General features: G+C 39.2%; 1 protein-coding gene across 1 annotated transcript; it reads left to right on the forward strand.

The window, feature by feature from the left end:
- Window positions 1–2149: 2149 nt before the first annotated feature.
- On the forward strand, window positions 2150–19548 carry LOC122773888 (alpha-2-macroglobulin-like). The gene is made up of 36 exons (XM_044032869.1): window positions 2150–2241; window positions 2365–2545; window positions 2943–3099; window positions 3889–3941; window positions 4379–4399; window positions 5067–5232; window positions 5324–5408; window positions 5523–5673; window positions 6399–6516; window positions 6594–6703; window positions 6792–6959; window positions 7057–7284; window positions 7718–7781; window positions 7879–8024; window positions 8597–8746; window positions 9628–9762; window positions 9846–9936; window positions 10035–10200; window positions 10479–10704; window positions 11463–11589; window positions 11696–11817; window positions 11916–11967; window positions 12252–12335; window positions 12702–12878; window positions 13207–13282; window positions 13872–14028; window positions 14192–14266; window positions 14450–14612; window positions 14703–14890; window positions 16335–16547; window positions 17276–17394; window positions 18107–18197; window positions 18285–18353; window positions 18453–18558; window positions 18652–18693; window positions 19381–19548. The coding sequence occupies exons 1-36, from the start codon at window positions 2156–2158 to the stop codon at window positions 19383–19385; spliced, it is 4368 nt and encodes a 1455-aa protein (XP_043888804.1). The 5' UTR covers window positions 2150–2155; the 3' UTR covers window positions 19386–19548.
- Window positions 19549–21165: the final 1617 nt, after the last annotated feature.

A 21165-nucleotide genomic window follows, 5' to 3' on the forward strand; every position in this document is an offset into this window, starting at 1 on the left:
TCCTCCTTGAGAGGGATTTTTTTGTTTATCGTAGCATTGTTTCATAGCCTGATTATTTGTCCTTGGGAAGAGGCTCTCACTAAAATCAGAAGCAATAAAGTTTGATTCCCAAGTACTTCCTCTGTGTCTGAGTCCTGACCTGACGATAACGTGAATATAATATCTATATCTATAAAGTCTCTGCTTTTGTCACCCCACAGGAAAACGTTACTAATCACTTGTGATTTTTTATTTATTTATGTAAACACTCCATCAAATCACTTTTTTCCACAAACAACAGTTTAACGACATACCACACACTAACACAGAGCTGGTTTACTTACAGTCGCTCTCTGTCTCCCTCTTCCCCCTGTCATTGGTACTGCAGCCTCACAGCAGGAGTCTGCTCTTCTTTCTCTTCTTCTTCTCCACTTTATTTTCTTATCTTTAGGAATTTTAAATAAAGTGGCAACACTTTTCGGTGTGTTTTCGCATCCAGGGAAGACACGTTTTTAAGACACATACATGTCAGCTCTAGCAAACCAAGGGCAGTAGTGTAGGAGCAGGTGCAGTTATTAAATAAAAGGTCGATCCCTGATTTAGCTTGCGGTGGGTTTTTATTTATAAAACAGAACTGTTTTCATTCTCTACACTATTTTTTCTCACATGTTCACAGTCAATATTTTTTATATAATGTGTGAGGAGGAGAAACTCATTTGCATTTTATGGAAGCATTTTCCTGCCACACCAGAAAAATGAAAACAGATCAGTATCAGTTCACTATGTATTGATTTGTATTTAATATAATGTGTGAGATTATTGTGGGCCAAGATTTGAATTGTGGTTAGGTTAAGGTTAGGGTTAGGTTTAGGGTTAGGGTTTTGGTACTTCAATTAATAAAAAACGTAGCTCCTCTCACAGCAGGCATTATGCTCTGTTTAGTTTTTGCATCTTTTCCCATCATAATCGTCTATATTTTACTGTAGAAAATCTAAGCTCATGTCCTCATTCCTTTTTTTCAATAATTAACAGTTTATTTCAACAGCTTCATAAGTGTGTATACTATGGAGGAGGATTGGTAAAAGAAAATATTTGCTTGGTCAGAGGCCATGATTGCAACACATTCTCTTTTCACAGTGTACATGACAATTTACTGGAAATCTGTCTGCAATGTGTTTTACGACTTACCTTTTAATTCAATTAAGCTATAAGTGCAACCAGACCTGCCGCTGGTCAGACATTGGCTGGTTCTTGTGGACACAAGCCAGTTCACTTAAAAACCATGTGGAATACTTAACATACATCATAGAAAAAGCAGTTGTATTTTTCTGTGTTAATAGAATCATATGCGTGGGGGTTTAAATCAGATATGCCATCTGTTTGTTCATGTGTTTGTCATCCTTTGCAAAGTTTGAGGACTTAATCAGCCCACAGAGGTTGACTTACTGGACATATCTACTCTGAAAGTCAACTTTGGCCTTAGTGATCAGGTTAGGAGCTGTTTGCATGACAAAATCAAACATCCATTTCAGGGTAAAAGGGCAATGTAGCAGAACTCAGCTACTGTAAGAATGATATCCCCCCCCGACTGACTCGGCATCATGTTCCACACTGTAATCAGGGCATTGTCTCCGTGGAGGAACTGTGCAGAACAACTGCTGAAAATGACTTAACATCTCTGTGAGGATGAAACTGTACATTTTAGGATAGCTAGATACAGATACTGTACTCCTCCCGTTTCACCACATTGTATATTCCTGATACAGCTCACAGGCACAATGACAAGACAAACTGGTCTTGTTACACAAAACTGCCAAGACTAGTTCTTTTAGTTTAAAGATAACAGTTTACATCAGCATAAGCTGTGAATCAATGGAGACTCTGAAAGTTCATCCTATCCAAAAGCTGGCACAGCACAGTACATCCTTTTTATAAATACTAAACATTCTGAATCTAAAACATTCCCAAAAATGTTGGTTATTAACCGGCCTAACCAAGTGGGTTAGCCCATTAAATCATTGACTTACAAAACGCCCACAAATCAAACAGATCAGTAGCATGATTAGAGAGAGTGAGTGGGCACGTGTCACAGTGTGGGTGTGTGGGGAGAGGGGGGGTGATGTCTATATCAAGGCCATTTAACAGATGCTGACTCTGAGGATCATCCCAGTCAGTCATGGGTCGTCCTGGGAGTCAGATCTGGACATGGACACTGTGTGTCGTCTTCAGCGGGATGTGTGTCGCTCAAGTGCTGGGAGGACCGTAAGTTTTACCTGTAATAACAATAATGGAGGGTGTGTATGTGTTCTGTGTGTGTTGTGTTGATTTTAAAACTAGTTGAAAGATCATGCTGCTCACTGTGTATGTGTGTGTCTGTGTGTGTAGGCAGTACATGGTGGCCGTCCCTGCGGTCCTTGAGGCTGGAGCTGAAACCAAATTCTGCGCAAGCCTCCTGCAGCCCAATGAGACTCTGACCATGTCTGTCACGCTCGAGGATGGAGAGACGAAGGACGAGATTTTCAAAAATTCATCCAGCTCAGCGTTTCATGAATGCATTAACTTTAAGGTCAGCGCCTGAGAAAGATAGCTTTTTTTTTTACGGGCCCTCTATTCAGACCATATGTGTTGTTTGAAAACTACTGAAACAATAAAATTACTGAATAAGATTAATGACAACAAAGGATAGTAGAAGAGATAGGAGAAATGTCAGTTGCTGTTTCTCCGTGTCTCTCAGCTGAAATGACTTAAAGTCATTTATAAATACAAACAATATTCAGTATTCTGCTACTTTTATGTTTTTGTAAGTAGTCTATGATATGTATTTATGTCGTTCGGAGGTAGTCTATGGTAAAGCAATTCATTTAATTTTATAAGAAAAGTTGCCTGCTTTAGACATGGATTTATTCAATATAAGTATCTGTTTTTTGGCTCTCCCAGTGGCTCAAAATATCTTTCTCTTGAAGGTTCCTCTCCTGGCGGATAACAAGGTGGTGAAGTTTGTGGTGCTGTTGCAAGGAAACACATATTTCTCAAAGGAAATCAGAAAAGTCATGGTCAAAACCTTTCAGCCAATGACATTCATCCAAACAGATAAACCACTCTACCTTCCAGGACAAACAGGTAATTTTGAGTTAATAATTCATGTTTGGTTTTTTATTATCGTTTCATAAATGACTTTTCCCTTATTTTACGTTATATATTAGGACGTTGTCAGGATATTTGAATATTTGGCTACAGAAAAATAACTGCAGCTAAATTTTAGAGGTCAAGCTAAACACAAAGTTAGCACTAGCCCGATTTAACAATTAGCACATTCTGCACAGTGACTTAGAGTATGTATATGTAAAACCCACCACTAACACAACTGCATGTTCCCTTAATTGTTTTTTTTCTTCATGTTCACCATTATTTTATTTTATTTATTTTCTTTTTAGGGCTGGGCTGTGAGCAGAGTGCTACATGCTAATTGCTAATAGCATTCTTCCAGCATGTGCATTTTCTAATATCAATTGCCCTATGTGCATTATTCAACAAAATATAGTACTGCTATATCTTTTGAGCAAACACTACACTTTGACTAAAACGATGAAAGACAGCTGATGTTAAAAATGAATGTTTGATTATCCTTCTGTAAGTAGAAAGATTTATACAAAGAAATGTGCTTAGATATAGAATCAACAACACAATGTAACATTCTGTTTTTCTTTTTTCCAAGTGGTCATTAATGAATTGTATCAGACATTTTGCACTTGTGTTTATTTAACTTTATTTAGCTGTTGAATTGGACTCTTTTAGAGGTAAACGGCGTATAATCTCACACACACTACCTTTATCTAAGCTGTAGGTTTAATGGGCATTAAGGTATTTGATGTGATCGCCTCATGAAATCCTCTCTCTCTAATTTCTCAGTGCATTTCCGAGTCGTTACACTGGACACCAAGTTCAGACCAGCCAGTCGTGTGGTGAGTGTTTGAATTGTCTCCACTGTGTGACAACGGTGCAGGTTGTACCTCGCTGAGTTACACAACGAGGTGATTGACATTAGAGATCAATATGTGTCTGCTCTTTAGCCCGAGTTACTATATGTCTATCAGTCAGCTCCCGATGAGGGGTCAATGGTACAACACAGGGCTCTGTTTGCTGAATCTACAGACCTCAAACACTTGTTTCCAATATGTGTACTTTCTGTTGACAAAGTGATAACTATAGAACTAACATTAAATAGAACAGGCACACAATGGAAATGTTCATTTATTTGCACAGTACTACATTTAAGTGATTATCTTGGGCCCTGTGTTAGATAGCTCTTGGAGTAACACACTGCTCATATGCTCCGAATTATGAAAATATGATGTAAACCAACTTGGTCTTCACAAAAGTCTCTCTCTTTCTCTTGCAGTATGATGTGATCGAAATTGAGGTAAGCTAGATAAGATTCACACAGAAACATTATACTACAGTATAATAGTGATATTAAGCAGAAGTGTATTGTGCATGTATACCTACTAAAAACATCCAGTGCCTTAAGGGCTAAGTGTACTGGTGACATGATTGTGCTTCAGAAAATGTATTCATTAAGAAACAATTGTAAATGCAGTTACGTTGTTTGAGAATGGGATTTTTGGGAGCTGAGGTTGTGACAGTGTACCACAAAGTCCATGCTGTATAAACAAGCACATGCACTTTTAAACTTTTAAATTGAGCTAATTTCATCTAAGCAACAATTATCCTCGCCGAATTACTTTAAATTGTTTGAAAGTTAACAACATTCACAGAGGGATCATGGGGATCATGTTTTTTTTTTAAAGGAGGCATTCATTCATTAGACACGAATGGAACCACAGTATGTTATATAGTATGTTAGGAACTTAGAAAAGACAGAAGTGGACATCCTTTTTGTTTTTCAAATAGAAGTGTGATTCTTGCTCAGATCCCTTGATTTACAGGATGCTGAAAGGACAGATGCATATATATTTCTTTGACACTGAGTCAATGGGGAACGTTGTAAAGTGAATCTAAATTCATCACCCAAACGTCTGCAGTGTATTTCTGTGTATCTATAAATACATGTCCCATTCATTAAACAGGATGCTAATGATAACCGGATTGCACAGTGGATCAATAAAACATCCAGTGAAAGAATACTGCAGCTTTCATACTCACTGAATTCTGAGGCCCGTGAAGGAGATTACCAAGTTATCTTGACTGTTGGCGACGAAAAGAAATATCATTCTTTCACTGTGGAGAAATACGGTAAATTAAAGCTTCTGGTTTTTTTCTTTGCATCCCATTGTCATTTATTTTTAATGCAGCAAGAATGTTTAACAACACTATTTTCCCACAGTGTTGCCTAAATTCGATGTGAAAATAAATACATCTGATAGAGTAAATATTCACCAGGAAGAAATGGAAGTAGAAGTATGTGCAACGTAAGTCAAATCTTGTGCTTGAAAAATAAAACTGAAATTAATAATAATAGGTACAGTATATTTAATAGGTATCTTTTCAACAACATTGTGATGTTTTGTTTTTTCCGTCATTAGATATACATACGGACAGCCTGTGCCAGGCAGTGTTAGTATTTCAGTGTGCCGACCTCTTAATCGGTATTATGGTACATACCACACCAGTCACACCAGTAACCCAGACCAAATCTCTGACATCAAGCCACCCTGCTACGAGGAGATAAAGAAGGTACTGTTGTTATATTGAGAGTTCTTTCTCTGCACAAACAAAGAAGAATGTACAAAAACCTTTGAATACTTTAAATATTGGAGAAGACACGGAACATTTTTCATTGACTTGTCAGTCCAGTCTCTAGAGTGAGGAGCATAAGCCTGAGTGCAGCAACAGTTAACAGAATCCTTTTAATTCATAGTAACTGTCTTCCCCCCCAATGTTTTATACATAGACATTACTTTGACAACATATTTTCATCATTCGTCATTAACAACTCATTTCCAAGAATTTGTCATCAGATCAAGTATATTTTAATCATGAGACAGCTTTCCATTGGTCCGTCTTTGGTTTCAGTTTGTGAGTACTGTAGTTCACAGGTGTATGAGGCAGAATTCTCAGCAGGAGGAGTGGATGATAGTGTCAGTTTTTGCATTCATCCATTCACTCACACATTCATACAGGGCATCTATGTGCAGCACCTTTTCTATCTCACATATTTCATACCTGTTCACACGCTGCCGACACAGCTGTCAGGAGCAACATGTGTCATGTAGACAAGCTGAGACGGGAATCAAACCCACAACCTTGCAGTTGAAAGACAACTCGTTCTACCACTGAGCTACCGTGTTCCATGTGTGTGAGGAATGTGTGACATTTGAACTATGAATACCAAGAACATCTATGTGCTATCATTTTGATTTACATTTAACTAACTAATCTTACATTTTTGTTCTTCATAGACTGACAAGAAAGGCTGTGCCACTTTTGTCGTCAAAATGTCGAATTTCAAAAAACTTCACCAGAAAGTGTTGCAAGACGTCCTGGACCTGACTGCTGATGTAGAAGAGGAAGGCACAGGCAAGAGGGATCATATACTCTATTAATTACAATATAATTTGGCACGCATTATTGTAACATGGAGGCTTCTTTTGTAGGCATTAAATTTACACAAAGGAAGAGAGCTGATATTGCATATGTTATTGGAAAACTGTCCTTCATTGACACACCCAAGATTTATGAAAAAGAATCAAATTTGGAGGGGAAAGTAAGTACAAAGTGATGTCATGGCTTCTTCATGGTCATTCTTCACCAAGCGATGTCTTCTCACTGACATAACTGTGCACTTTCAACAGATTAAAGCGCTCCACTACAATGATACGCCCATCGCTGACTTGGATCTCTACCTGTTTAGGGGTGAGAGGTGGTCAGCAGAACTCATACAGAATCTCACCACAGACAATGACGGTGTCGTCACTTTCTCATTTAGCACAGTTAACCTCACTGGGGACATCACACTTCAAGTGAGTGAAAAAAAACATCTTCAACGTTTGGGAATCGTATACCTCGACACTCTTTCACCTTATTCACCATTTATCATTTTTCTTCCCTCCATTCTAGGTTAACAATAAACCCACACTGGGCTACGCTGGTTACAGAACTCCGTACTATGAAACAAATGACCATGTGGTGTCTATGGTCCAAGAATCCTCTCCGGACACCAAACCAGTCAGCTCCCTGCAGGTGCAGGCTAAGGATAAAAAACTGTCTTGTAACAAAGAAGAAGACATCACCATCAAATACACAGTCGTAGGAGAGAAACAGGGCTCTGCGATGCTGATGTACCTGGTGAGTGATGATTCTCAGTTTAGCACTGGCTCTTTCTCATTCAATCACACAAGATTACGTTCACATTTGTTATTTACGTGTGACAGATGCATTAGTTTCATGTATGACAGATGATCTGAGGCAATCTTTGCCAATAATTGACAAACTTTTTATTTTGTTAATTCTAAGACTTCCTTCTGTTTAGATGTGTTTTTCTTTTTGAGGACACTATGCAGTGTAGGTAGGTTATTGAGTAGCAATCCAACACTGAAAGAAGTGGCGGCTGGTGCTTTAATGACCACACGAATCAAAACAAACAAACACGATCAATTAGAGATCAGGCATGGCGCTCTGTGCGGAGTGCCACAGTGAATAAACCACAGACATTGTTGTACCTTCATGTTCATTAAAAATCAGGTTTCATTCTTATTTTTTCCCCTTGTCTATGTTTTAGATATTATCAAAAGGATCCATAATCAATCAAGGATTTAAACAGGTTGATGTTCAAGATCAAACAGGTGAGGAAAGACAATTTGAAGTTTGGAGAATGATGAGCGTGGTGTTTTAGTGATATATGGAGGCCTGATGGGAGTGATATGTGGCTTGTTCTTGTAGTGACTGAGGGTGAAGTGTCCTTCAAGTTGAATGTGGACTCAGAGATGGCTCCAAAAATCCAGGTGTTGGCTTACATCGTCCTCCCCAGTGAGGCTGTGATCGCCCACAGTGCTGACTTCTCCACAGAGAAATGCTTCCGTCACCAGGTCAGTATGAAGGAAATGCATTAGGCATAAGTTAACTATGTAAACAGATCCTTGTTTTGTGCGTTGCAAAAACACCAACTGATCACTGCGATGTGTGCATTTGTGGAACTTGTTGGTACAAGCATAATCCTGACTGTCAAGTCCAAGTACTGTACGTCGTGAAGCAGAAGGACTACAAAAAGTAATAGATTTGTTGATTGTTAATAGATAACTAAATTGCCAGCTATTTTGATTCATCAGTTTAAGTATTTTTGTTTGATTATTATTAATATAAACAATCTGTTTTTTGAGCTTCTTCGGTGTGATTATTTTCTGTCTTTATCAAATTTGTCTTTTGGTCAAAACAAGACCTTTTGGGAAACACTTATCTGCATTTCTCAGCATTTTATGAACAAACAACTAATCGATTATGAAACAAATTGTTAGCCCTAAAGCTTACTATGCAATGTGTGTTATAATGTGAATAAAGAGCTACAGTATAAGACTACATTGTTCCACATCTATCCCAAAGTTTGATCAAGGCTTAAGATCAGGGTCTCCATGGTGGCATGTGTGTTTTCTGTGTGTACCAGGTGTCGCTGGAGTTTTCTCCATCCTCGGCAGTCCCAGGAGAGGAGACCAACATGAAGATAAAAGCTCTGCCTGACTCTTTGTGCGGCATCAGTGCTATCGACCAGAGCGTCCTCATCAAGAAGCCAGGAAGGACTCTGGATGCAGACAAGGTAACTTTTATTTGACCTCTCATTAACCAGCTTTCAGTCCCTCTGAGATTAAGAACTACTTTTAAGGACAGAGAGACCTGTACTTAACAACTAAAACGCCAAGTAACACATAATTAAATAGTTCAACTTCATGACTGCATAATATGCATAATATATACAACATAAGTCTCTTTCCCAGTGACTGTGCGGATGTTTGGAAACAAATGCAAAAGATAGTTTTGAGAATGTATTGTAATCTATTTATCAGTATTAGAGCTGCTTGTGGCCCCTGGTCAGGAAAGTTATCAGTAAGTAATTTGGTTTTGGAGGTGAAGATTGCTCATTTAGTGCACATTTGCACAAATTAATACTAAGACACGTGTGATTTTACTGCCCTCTATTGTGAAGAAAACCAAAACAAGAGTGACACTGGTTGAGTGTAAATAAGACAACTATAATGAATGCAATTTAAAGTGTTACATTTGTATCAGTAAGGGTCAAGCACCAGCCCTACAGTCAAATTCACTGTAGGGCTACATAAAAGCTTGGGCCGGCACTGATCAGTATATTAATACGTAACACAGACACAGAGGTATTAATTTCTATAATGGCCACCTAACATTGACTAAGCCTACGAGGGGCCAGAGCTGTTTGACCTACTCTAAGGATGGCATAGAGGTCAGTGGTTGGCACTGTTGTCTCACAGCAAGAAGATCCTGGGTTCAAATCCCAAGTCCTTTCTCTATTGAGATTGCATGTTTGGGTGGGTTTTCAGTAGTAACCCACCCTTCAAACTTAAATAGTCTCAACTGTAAGGTTTGACCTTGTATTTAGTCATTAGATCTTCACAGAACAAGAAGTATTTGGAATTTCAAAGCTGTGAACCCTGATTTTCTTCACAGATATTTGACTTGCTGCCATCCAGCGGTTACGTTCCCTATGAGGTTTTGGATTCAGTGCCATGTTTGCATGTGAGACCAAGAAGATACATTTTGCCAAATCCTGGTAACAGACAGGATGCTCATACAGTTTTTGAGGTAACTCTTGCCCAAAGACTCATTAGCTGTTATGAACTTATCGGTTTCTATGGTTGTACTGAATGTTTTGTTGTATTTTCTAGCATGCAGGAATGAAGGTTGCAACAAACTTGTTTGTTAGAATGCCTTCATGCCTCTCGTTTAGAGGAAGAGAATACCACGAGGGCAGTGTTGGTAAGAATGATTATTCCTTTGTTTGTGCCTTCTACTGAGTTTCCAGAAATAAAACACTTAACCTTGCCTGGAACACTCTGGGTTCTTTTTGTCCACAGGTTACAGAATGTATGACAGTGTTCCTGTAGTAGCCCAAATGAATAGAGTCGCAATGGCCTCACCCGGTGTGGGTGGAAGTTTTGGATCCTATGCCGATCCTCCACCAATAGAGACTGTCCGCACTTTCTTCCCTGAAACTTGGATATGGGACCTGGTGGGAATCGGGTGAGATTCTTTGAATTAATAGATGGAGAGAAATTCTATTTCTTGGCCAGATTACGTTTGTTCAGAAACATAGACATAGTTATTGGAACATAAGCTGCAACATTTATTAACATCTAATCAGTCTCCCGTTTCTGATCGATGAGATACATGAACCTTTTTGCATGATTTATTTCTGCAATCAGATTTAGTTTCTACGACAATTTGATCAATGAGGGACCATTTTTTTTTACCCCGCTCACAGTGTGTCTGCACGTGTCTCTGTGTATCTGTTAATCCAGAGCATCTGGAACAAAGGACGTGTCCCTCACTGTCCCAGACACAATCACCACCTGGGAGACGGAGGCTTTTTGTTTGTCCCCCGAGGGCTTCGGCTTAGCTCCACGTAAAGAAATCACTGTCTTCCAGCCCTTCTTCCTTGAACTCACCCTGCCCTACTCCATCATCCGCGGGGAGCATTTTGAACTCAAGGCAACCGTCTTCAACTACCTGTCCAGTTGCATCATGGTAATGAAAGTTTTTACATACAGATGACGAGCAGGTGCAATGTTCATTGAGCCTTATATGTACTGCTTATTTACTCATTCTTGAGGCTGAAGGGATATTTTACAGGGATTAAGTCACAAACCAAAGTAGTAGTGAAATTTAATTTTGATCTGACGATGCCAATAACGTTTGGAAATGGTATAATGATTAGTCCAAACACAAAGGTCACAGAACATTTCTGAGACATTTCTAGAAAGTTTTAAAACGGCCTCTTTTTTTTATCCTGATAGCCATCAATAAATAAAACTTCCATGCACATTTCAACACTCAAATAAACACAAACAATAATTTCATTCAGATAATTTGAAATGATTCGCAGACGTAGCTGCCTGTCACGAATCAATCTGCGTCATAAAAATGGGAAAAAATTCACCTTTCCACCCCAGACAATGACCTCTGTTGTTGTGGGCTGGGCCTTTGACAGGAAGTGGTGGGATGTAGCAGTTGTATTTACATACAAGCCTTCTACTGTAAGCTTTTTCACACTTTCTTGATAATGTCAAGCTTGTAAGAAATATTTTTGTCTTTCAATGGACTATATGTTTTTGTCCAAATCCCAAAATGGAACATTAAAAAAATAATAATAATAATAATATTCAGTGAGTTTGACCCATAAGCATTTTGTTTTTTTCCTAGTTTTACTAATTTTAGGCCAAAAAGTTATTTTCTTTTGACATAGACCTCCGACCTCACAGTATATTGTTGTTTTTCTTGAATAGGTCGCTGTCACACCAAAGCAATCCTCAGATTACACCCTCACCCCACTTTCTGGTGACCAGTACACATCTTGTTTGTGTGGCAATGAGCGTAAGACCCTCAGGTGGACCATGACTCCTTCAGCTTTAGGTGAGTGTCGAGGTGTTTGCTGTCACTGCCTTCCCAGAAGAACTCTCATTAAAATCAATGAAATTCAGTCAAGATTCAAGCAGCGCGTCATGCACTTTGTTCTCAGGGGTTATGAATGTGTCAGTGACTGCTGAAGCGGTGGTCTCCCACGTCTCATGTGACAATAACATTGTGAGCGTGCCTGACAGAGGTCGTATCGACGTGGTCACTCGATCTCTCATAGTAAAGGTTTGTGTCTTTTGAACAAGAAAACAAAGCCTCGATTCATTTATGTTTTTGTATCTAATACGAGAGGTAAACTCATCCCTAATCTCTTGCACCCTCAGGCTGAGGGAGTTGAGATGTCAAAGGTCCACAACGTGCTGCTGTGTCCTAAAGGTAAGAAAGAAACAGTTGCATGTTAATCTATATATTTACTTTCATGGTCATTGTGGCACGTTTACCAAGTTTTTAATGCAATAAATAATCATAATAATAATTTCACTTACTGGAACATTAAGTGACATGTATAATACATAATAAACATGTTAGAAGTGATTATTCTTGCCAGTCAGAAGTCCTTATCCACTGTTTGTTCCTTCAATCTGAATGATATGTGTGTTTAATGCTGACATTGGCTATATTTTCCTTCTCTGAGATGTTTGTTCTCTGTCTTTACACAGATGAGGTTTTGACAGAGGCAGTAGAAATACAGCTCCCTGAGAATGTGATCGCTGGATCTGCCCGAGCTTCCGTATCAGTCCTGGGTAACTCTTTCAATAAACTTGCATGAGCACAACTACTTAACATTCCTTGTAGATAATGCCTCATAAATTAGCATTATCATTAATATTATAAAAAGGGACGGGATTGATCTTTATTCTATCATAAAACATGGGCTTTTCACGCCCCGCAGGAATGAATGTCCTGGAGCACTGGTTGTTGCGGGATTATAAGACATTAACAATTAAGAATACAATGTTGCTGAAGGAAGATACAGAAACATAATTTACTGTATCTGTGATATGACAAAATTAGCACAGACTCAACACAAATGACTGTATGTTAATGCATCATTTATCCAATAGATTAGAAATGAAATGTCAGGTCAATAACATTTAGTTTTTGTGCAGGTGATATTCTGGGTCGAGCCCTGAAAAACTTGGACGGGCTGCTGCGGATGCCGTATGGATGTGGGGAGCAGAACATGGCGCTCCTGTCCCCTAACATCTACATCCTGCACTACCTGAAAAACACAGAGCAGCTGACCCCAGCCATCTTGGAAAAGTCTACCAACTTCCTGACCAGTGGTGAGCTTCTGCGCAAATGAGTGGTGCATGGCTGTAACGCCATGTTGAATGACAATATACCAGAGGAGGTCTGGGGAAAATCCAAAATGTGGCTTGAACAAAGCTGAAACACTTGGCTATATCATAATGCTAATCAAGTTTCCACCTTCTGCATCCGCGGTACCGATCATACTTACTTGTGTCAGAATTACATGCATGCCATCTCATATATCCTTTAATTAGCAGTAATTTCTCACCAGGAAATCACCCTCCATTTTGTATTCTGTGAGCACTGAGTTGTACTTGTGCATGGTCTGAATATTAAGCCTGTGTTTCTTTTGCTTTTCAGGCCATCAGAGGCAGCTGAACTACCAACATATTGATGGTGCTTATAGCACATTTGGATCAGGAGCAGGAAACACTTGGTGAGAAAAATATTGATCTGTGATCTACGTGGAATAATTTTATGTAGGTTTGTGAGCGAAATTAGAAAGTTATAATACTATAGCACAGTGTTGTGTTGTTCACAAAAACAATAAGCATTAGCTCACTCAGCAGTGAGTTGATGATGTCATTTTACTTGGAAGAACAGGTTTCACATAATGGAAAAGTAAACAAGTTCAACTTTATTACGCATTAAAACTAGGAACTGTAAATACATCTTATCTGACTGTCCCAATCAAATTCATGATTTATAAAACTATGGTCTGTAAATTTGGAAAAGCCAGCAATACCAAGCCATTGGCTTTCAAATCTCAGCCCCCAAAGTATCAGAAGTCACTGTCTGTGGTGGAAAATGACTTTCTCTCTGTGACCCAATCACTCATTTCTGTATGCGACTCCGTCGTGATGGTTAAAAGGAAGAGAACAACAACGTCGTTTCAGAAGAACCTTATGGACAATAGCTTTAGTGCACTAATTAGCCAAAATCATAAATGTTGTCAATATCACGCTGACGATCATGCTCAGGTATGACCTTTTGTCAGTGAATGTCTAACACTGTTTTGTCTTCAGGCTGACTGCTTTTGTGATGAGGTCCCTTTCCAAGGCACAGTCGTTCATCTTCATCGACCCAAAGAACATTGAAGCACCTCGTTCTTGGCTGGAAAATAACCAACGGGGAAATGGATGTTTTGTGCAGTCAGGGAAACTTTTTAACAACAGAATGAAGGTACATGGACAGAGTGTGACTGATGATGTTGATTGCCACTGAGGAACATTAGACTGTCAGATTTGATTGAATATTGAATGTATCATTCAAAACTCAGCTCTATCGGGTATTGTTGCAGGTACAATGTCATAATGTGAATGTCAATGATGGTTTTTCTCTACAGGGTGGTGTGTCTGATGAAGTGACCCTCACTGCTTACATCGCTGCTTCTCTCTTGGAGATGAATGTGTCCGTTGATGTGAGTAAACACCTCCACCAAAACTCTCACGAGCTGCTTCATACATACACTGAAGTCTCTGGAGAGAATGTCTAAGTTCTCCTATTCCAACCCTGATTTCATGTCTTACCAGTTTTTAGCCTGACTACTCTATAATGTTGAATTTATGATAAAAAAAAAATGCCATCTTCTAATCTGTCACAGAGTGAAATGGTGAATAAGAGTCTGTCCTGCCTCAAAGAGTCTATCGATGGTCTCAGCAACACGTACACTGCAGCTCTGATGGCGTACGTCTTCACCCTGGCAGGAGACATGGACACCCGCGCTCACCTTCTGCAGCAACTCGACTTAACTGCAATCAAACGAGGTGAGCGTTCGCTGTCAAAATGAAATCTTCCCAGCTTTATTCACTGTAAATGCAGCTCACCTTGTGCGCTTGTGAATGCTCATGTTTTAGACGGTTTCCTCCACTGGTCTCAGACTGAAAAAGACACATCAGCCTCTCTGTCTGTGGAGATCAGCTCATATGTAATGCTGGCCAAACTCAGTGCCTCCCCCACTGCTGAAGATCTGGGCTATAGCGTTGGCATCGTCAGATGGCTGACGACCCAGCAGAACTATTATGGAGGCTTCTCATCCACACAGGTACAGAACTGCATAATATTCCATCAGCTTTTTCTCTTTGACTCAATCACTCAATTCTGGTTATTGTCTCTGCTTCACTGGTGTATTCTACTATGGTTATAAGGAAGTGAACAACTCTCTTTCAGAAGGACCTTATGGACAATAGCTTTGGTGCACTAAGTAGCCAAAATAATGAACTAATGTTCTCAATATCATGTTCAGGTATGACTGTCTAGCATACTGTTTTGATGATGGAAGGTTATTATAGAATTTCTGATCAATGATGGCAAAGACTGATGCCATTATATCATGATAATAGCTTGTTATAAAGATATAAAGCACTTCTATTCAGCAGCACCTGTTGTGATCACGTGAGGTCTGCGTGTTGGATGCATGTAGATCACATGATCACAACAACAGCGTGTGTGTGCTACTGCTATTTCAGAGCTTAAACATTTTTCTTTAACCTCTGAACTCAGAGGCTACGAAGCCGCACATTGAGCGCGAGTTAGCAGTTAGCACCATGCTAGCTCATCATGAGGCGAGCTGCTAAAACAACATTATGTCATAAACCAGCGCCACCTGTCGACTTTCAACAGCCTCCGTTTGTTAATTATACCCCAAAAGCCAGCCATGACAAGAGCTTTGTGTGTTTTAAATGTGTCCTGAAGCTCCACACACGGAGCTAAGTACGTCCGTGTTTACCTGCGGGAGGAGTCACTCACCTTGTGTGGGTTGGGCTAATCCAAAATAGTGAAAAAAAGGGGGGTGTTCTCTGAAGACACGCTGTTACCTGTGAAACACGGGTGCTCTTAAAACACCCCCATTAACACTTGGTACTTTCCTCCTGATTAAATTAACCATAGACTGTATGAAATGAACATGGTAAAAACTCCAATACTCTTATGTTGAAGGTTAAAATTGATGTAACCATTGGTTAATAATAAAAGGGTCAGTATTTCTCAAACCTTCTGTTGCTGACTATTGTTCTCTGTTTAAGTAATATCACTTGATCAAGCCTATTCTAACATTCCACACTACAAAATGTGTAATTAAAGTATGTATGATTTGTGCTGAAATCATATCGGATCACTATTGGTATTGGCCAATACTCAAGGCTGCAATATCGGTATTGTATCGGAAGTGAAAAAGTTCGGGACATCCCTAATAGTATTCACCAAGTAATTGGGACATAAGGGAGGGTGAATCTTCCGCTTAATATTATGGTAATTATTTGATTAAAGAATATCTTACACTGATGCTAGACTATAGTCATTACCAAAGTATTACTATGGACCATGGTTTACTGTTGTTTACCTTCTCTAAAAATCAAAAGTCACCCTTAAATCCAAAGGGGCGTCATAACTCCAGCTTATGTGAGAATAAATGACTGTATACAAATGTTTAAAGAAATCTATACTGAATCAATAAGTGTGTTTACCCTGTGTGTGTGTGTGTGTTGTAGGACACAGTGGTGGCTCTCCAGGCTCTCGCTCTTTACTCCACTCTGGTGTTCAGTCCAGGCGGCTCCAGCACAGTGACTGTCCAGGCCCCGAGTGGTCAGCTGATGTTTGATGTGAACCGGAACAACAAACTGCTTTACCAGGAGAATTCACTGCAGGATATGACAGGAAAGTACGACGTGGAGGTGAAGGGCAGCATGTGCGCTTCCATTCAGGTCAGTCAACATGGCACTCTAACTCAACAAAACAGTCAGTATGTTTCCATGCACAGTTAAGTCGAGCTATGGTTGTAGCTTGACTACACCATTCAAGTGGACTACTGTCCCAGTCCCTGAACACAAACACTAGTCGGGCATCAATTTACTGTCTGAAGTTGTTCCCCTCCGCTACACTAGGTTAGTGTTAGTGCTAGACATGGGATTTACGGCTCATTTTTGTCTTAATTTATTTTTAAGAAGCCAGCCTGGGGGCAACTCATTTTTATCTGGGAAATAATCTCTGGGCGGAATGCTTGATTTGGATAAGTTAGGCATCCACGGAGTAGATTTAAATGTCTAATCTGCATTTATTGCAAACATTCCATCAGGTGGTGCCATATCCCTGCACTTTGACTGTGACATCATCATTTTGGATTTATCCAAAGTGTGTGTGTGTGTGTGTGTGTGTGAATGAAGTGACCTTAACTTGTGTTATTCGTGCAACACCTAAAAAAACGTTGTACTGAGGCACTTCACATGACATCATGCGATATTTGCATATCAAATAAGCACCACTGAGTTATACACTGGGTTATACTAGTTGTATTTTTTTAAGAGTAGCCTGCTATTTTAAGATTTTCAGTCTTAAAGATCCTTAATGTTATGAATCATGAAGTTGACTGAAGTTCTTGAGATTTCTGTCTTTTTTCGAATAATAAATCTTCCATTGGCCGTTTGTTTCCCAGATTTCTCTCCACTACAACATTCCAACTCCTAAAGAGGCCACAGCACTCAGTGTTTCGGTCAAACTGGTGGTGCAGTCCAACTGCGACAGTCGAAAACTCGGTCTGATGCTAACGTCTCTGTAAGTAGTTATTCAAGTTACAGTACTGATAACTGTTTCAGAATTAAAAAGTCAGTTCTGACCTCAGCTCATCTGTTGTGGCCAGAACCGTTTTGAGCGATGGAGAGATAACACAGTAAAGTCTATGCCTGCTTACATCTACAACATATAAAGAATAAGTGTTTTATTTCACTGGGAGACAGCATTTTCTGTCTAGAACTGACATTTTTAAACCACTCACTCTCCTACACCAAAGTCATCAGAGAAAGTCTGTGTTCTTAGCTTGCAGGTATGTGTCGGAAAGCCCAACAATTAAATCCAGCACACGATGGCTTTCATTCACACCAAGTGTCCACTTTAGCCTTCTAACCAGGAGCCGCATTGCATGTCCTTGCACACACAGCACACGAGCTCTCATAAGATAAGTGAGAACGTGTGATAGCTGCACACCCGTGTTTATGATTTGATGCAAGTGGAACTTGTGATAGTCACAAGACAGAGAGAGAGCTGCATGCTGATCTTAGTGAGGTGATAATGAAGTGACTGAATTCTGTGTGAACCATTCCTTTAAAATCAAACACAATGTAGACTGATATGTTTATCAAACTCTCTCAGTCAAGTAAAAGTTTTTGTAAGTTGCTTTGGATAAAAGCGTCTGCTAAATGACATGTAATGTAATGTAAAAAGTGTGATGAACAAGGTGAAGGTGTGAAATGTGATGGTTCTGTTGCAGCTATCAAGGAAAGGAGTCCAGCACAAACATGGTGATCCTGGATGTCAAAATGCTGTCTGGTTTCGTTCCAGACCCAGTGTCTTTGAACGCTGTGAGTTACTAAAGAAACTTCAATCTCAACAAGTAGATACGTAAGCTGTTGATGGGCGACCTGACTGATTATCATCTCCCCCCACAGCTCAAAGGAGCCTTGCTTGTGAATCGTGTTGAACAGAAGGAGGATCATGTTTTGGTGTATTTAGAAGAGGTGAGAAGGCGTTCACCATAAGGATTAGTTGATGATGGTTTGCTTTTCTTTCTTTTTTTTACTGATTGTATCATTTGTCTTTTTCATTTTTACCAACAGTTGCCAAAGGACATTCCCATCCACCACACTTTCAGTATCATAAGGGAGCAACAAGTGGAGAACCTGAAGCCAGCCGTGGTTTCCCTCTATGACTACTACCAGCCAAGTAAGACACACAACACACACAACACAGCAAGACTATATATAAGATAATATTGCAATTTTATATCTATATATTTTTGTTCCTTTTTTCTTTCAGGTGACAAGGCTGAAACAGAATACGTCAACGTTTGTGCCACAGGTGACATTTCAATGCAATAATAGTAAAGCAATAATGCCTAATAACAAGAAAAGACAAGTCATTAAATGAAGTGTGACAATGCTGTGGTCTTATGGTGAGTTCACACCAAACACAAAGTGAAGTTCTCACACTAACACAAGTTATAAACACACACAATGTATGCAGGGTTCACACAACATGGTTGATATTAAATTCAAGGACTTCCCAGGACCAATTCCCTGACACAGCTTAAGATAGGAGCGCCCTTGCAGGGCTTGGAAACTCAAGCACTTTTAATGACACATGCATTTTCAAGGGCCTTGAATAAAAAACATTCACAAACGTCCAAGGATGCTATTGCTCAGCCTCAGGGGAGCAGTTATTGGTTATGTTCACTGGAAATACTCATGAGTAATAATATTTATATTAATTTCTCTTGCGTGTAAGTTGTGTAATACCATTCTTGAATGGAGTTTATCTCATCTAATATCTTGTAATATAGGTCATATGGTAAATATTTAGAATATGTGTAATAATATGAACTCATATAATATTTAGGTGTTTTATTTACGTTCCTCCTGTCTGTGTTTATGGTAACAGTTGAAAAGCCACTTTGTGTCTAGTGTGAACGCACCATAAAGCAAAATGAGCATCTTCTGTGCTGTAAATCACCACCTGGATTTTCATTTGTAATTCTTTCTTTTGCAGGTTGAACAGAGAAGAGGTTGTTTGCGTCTTTCTGTTCCTTGTAAAGACATATTTTGTGTTTTGATGCAAGATTACTAAATACAGATTTACTCTCCAACTACTCTGTTACTGAAGGGAAACCTGTGTATCATGGAGAATAAAAGATTTGATTTGAGTGTTCCACTAAAACGTGCTTTCGTATTTTTCCTTGTATGGTTTATTTGGTTGTTTTATATGGTTTCATTGCTATTTTATGTATTGCATTTCAAACAGCCATTCGTTTCAGCACAGTCTCCAGGTGCAATTTAGGCAAATCACATGTTTTGTTCTAAAAAAAAAAAACAACGTTGTGCATTTGTAGCCTATTTTTATAACAAGCATTGAGGCTTTAAGAGTTAGATAATATGATTTAGAAATGAGTGTGTCGTAACACAGAAGAAATACCCTGGTACAATTATTACCTCTGTATTTTTCATTTGATACATAAATGCTAAATTAAAATTGCAGTGTGTTTTTGGAGGGTCCCCAAACAAATTTGCAGAATTTTCAGATTTATCTGTACATATTTTAAATAACATGTATAAACAGAAGTTTTAAATGATATACATTTTTACAGATATGGCTGTAAATGAGTCGCTTGCCACAATTTATGTTGTAATATGGGTCACAATAGTTTGCCATGTTTAAAAAGTGGGTCCCCCTACAGAATGTTTGGGAACCTCTGAGCAGGCAACATTCTCGCACTACACAGGAAGTCATACAATTCAATTTAAGTAAGTAAACGTTATTTATATAGCACCTTTCACAGATATAAAATCACAAATGCATTAAAATAAAATAAATAGACACAAAAACACAGATTCAAAGCTATAAAAATACTCGTCTTCTTGTCTGAGTTCAGCTGAGACCGAGCCCTGAGGTACCCCGCATATCATGACATAAACTGATTCACATAGACACTGACACTCCTGCCTGACATCAGAACAACAGAACCTGACATCCCAACCAAATCCTGAAGTCTTTTGATCATAAAGAAATTGGTCAAAACATGCTTATACAGTAGTTTGACAGGATAAATGTTTCTTGACTCCACCCACCCCTGTCACGAGCTGTATACAAACTAATGCTCCCTCAGTCAGGTCTGATAGAGGTGCTTGACACGGCCAGTTTTTAGAGCCCATACTTATATGCTAACATACTTGCAGAGGAAGATGTACAACAAACCATTTCTTTTACTTTAACTTTATTTAGGCTGTGGTGTTTGAAAGTCACATACTGTCTTTAAACACTGATGAATGTGTGTGTGCATTAGAAACACACACACCTGACTGTGAACCACAGAAGAGGAATTATAATGTCATCGGTGACCCTCTTACTTTCCCTCAGGTGCCAATTCACTTAACTTTCGTGTCTGTGTGAGGTGGGTGGACATGACTTTCACTGTTTGTCCCCTTTGGGGATTGCAATAACTTTAGTGCCCCCCTGGTTTTTCATCTGGAGACATTATCAGGTCGAAATGAATGAATGAATGAATGAGCAAACACCTGCAGCCTCAGCTGTGTTTGATTAACATTACAGCCAGAAATCAATATGTTGCACCAGTGTGTCTCAGCAGAGTCTGACAGAAGTGAATGAATTCTCTTTACACCAGGAATGAATGAGTGATCTACACATGAAGGAAGGTTGTGTATTGGTGAGAATTAACTCCAGGATCTGTCAATATAAACACTGTAAAACAACAACGTCCTTTCAGTGGTAAATGTGCTAGTGGCAACCAGTCGTGATGTCACCCATAATAATCTGAAG

This window comes from Solea senegalensis, linkage group LG8 (assembly GCF_019176455.1).
Source record: "Solea senegalensis isolate Sse05_10M linkage group LG8, IFAPA_SoseM_1, whole genome shotgun sequence".
Taxonomy (NCBI): Eukaryota; Metazoa; Chordata; class Actinopteri; order Pleuronectiformes; family Soleidae; genus Solea; species Solea senegalensis.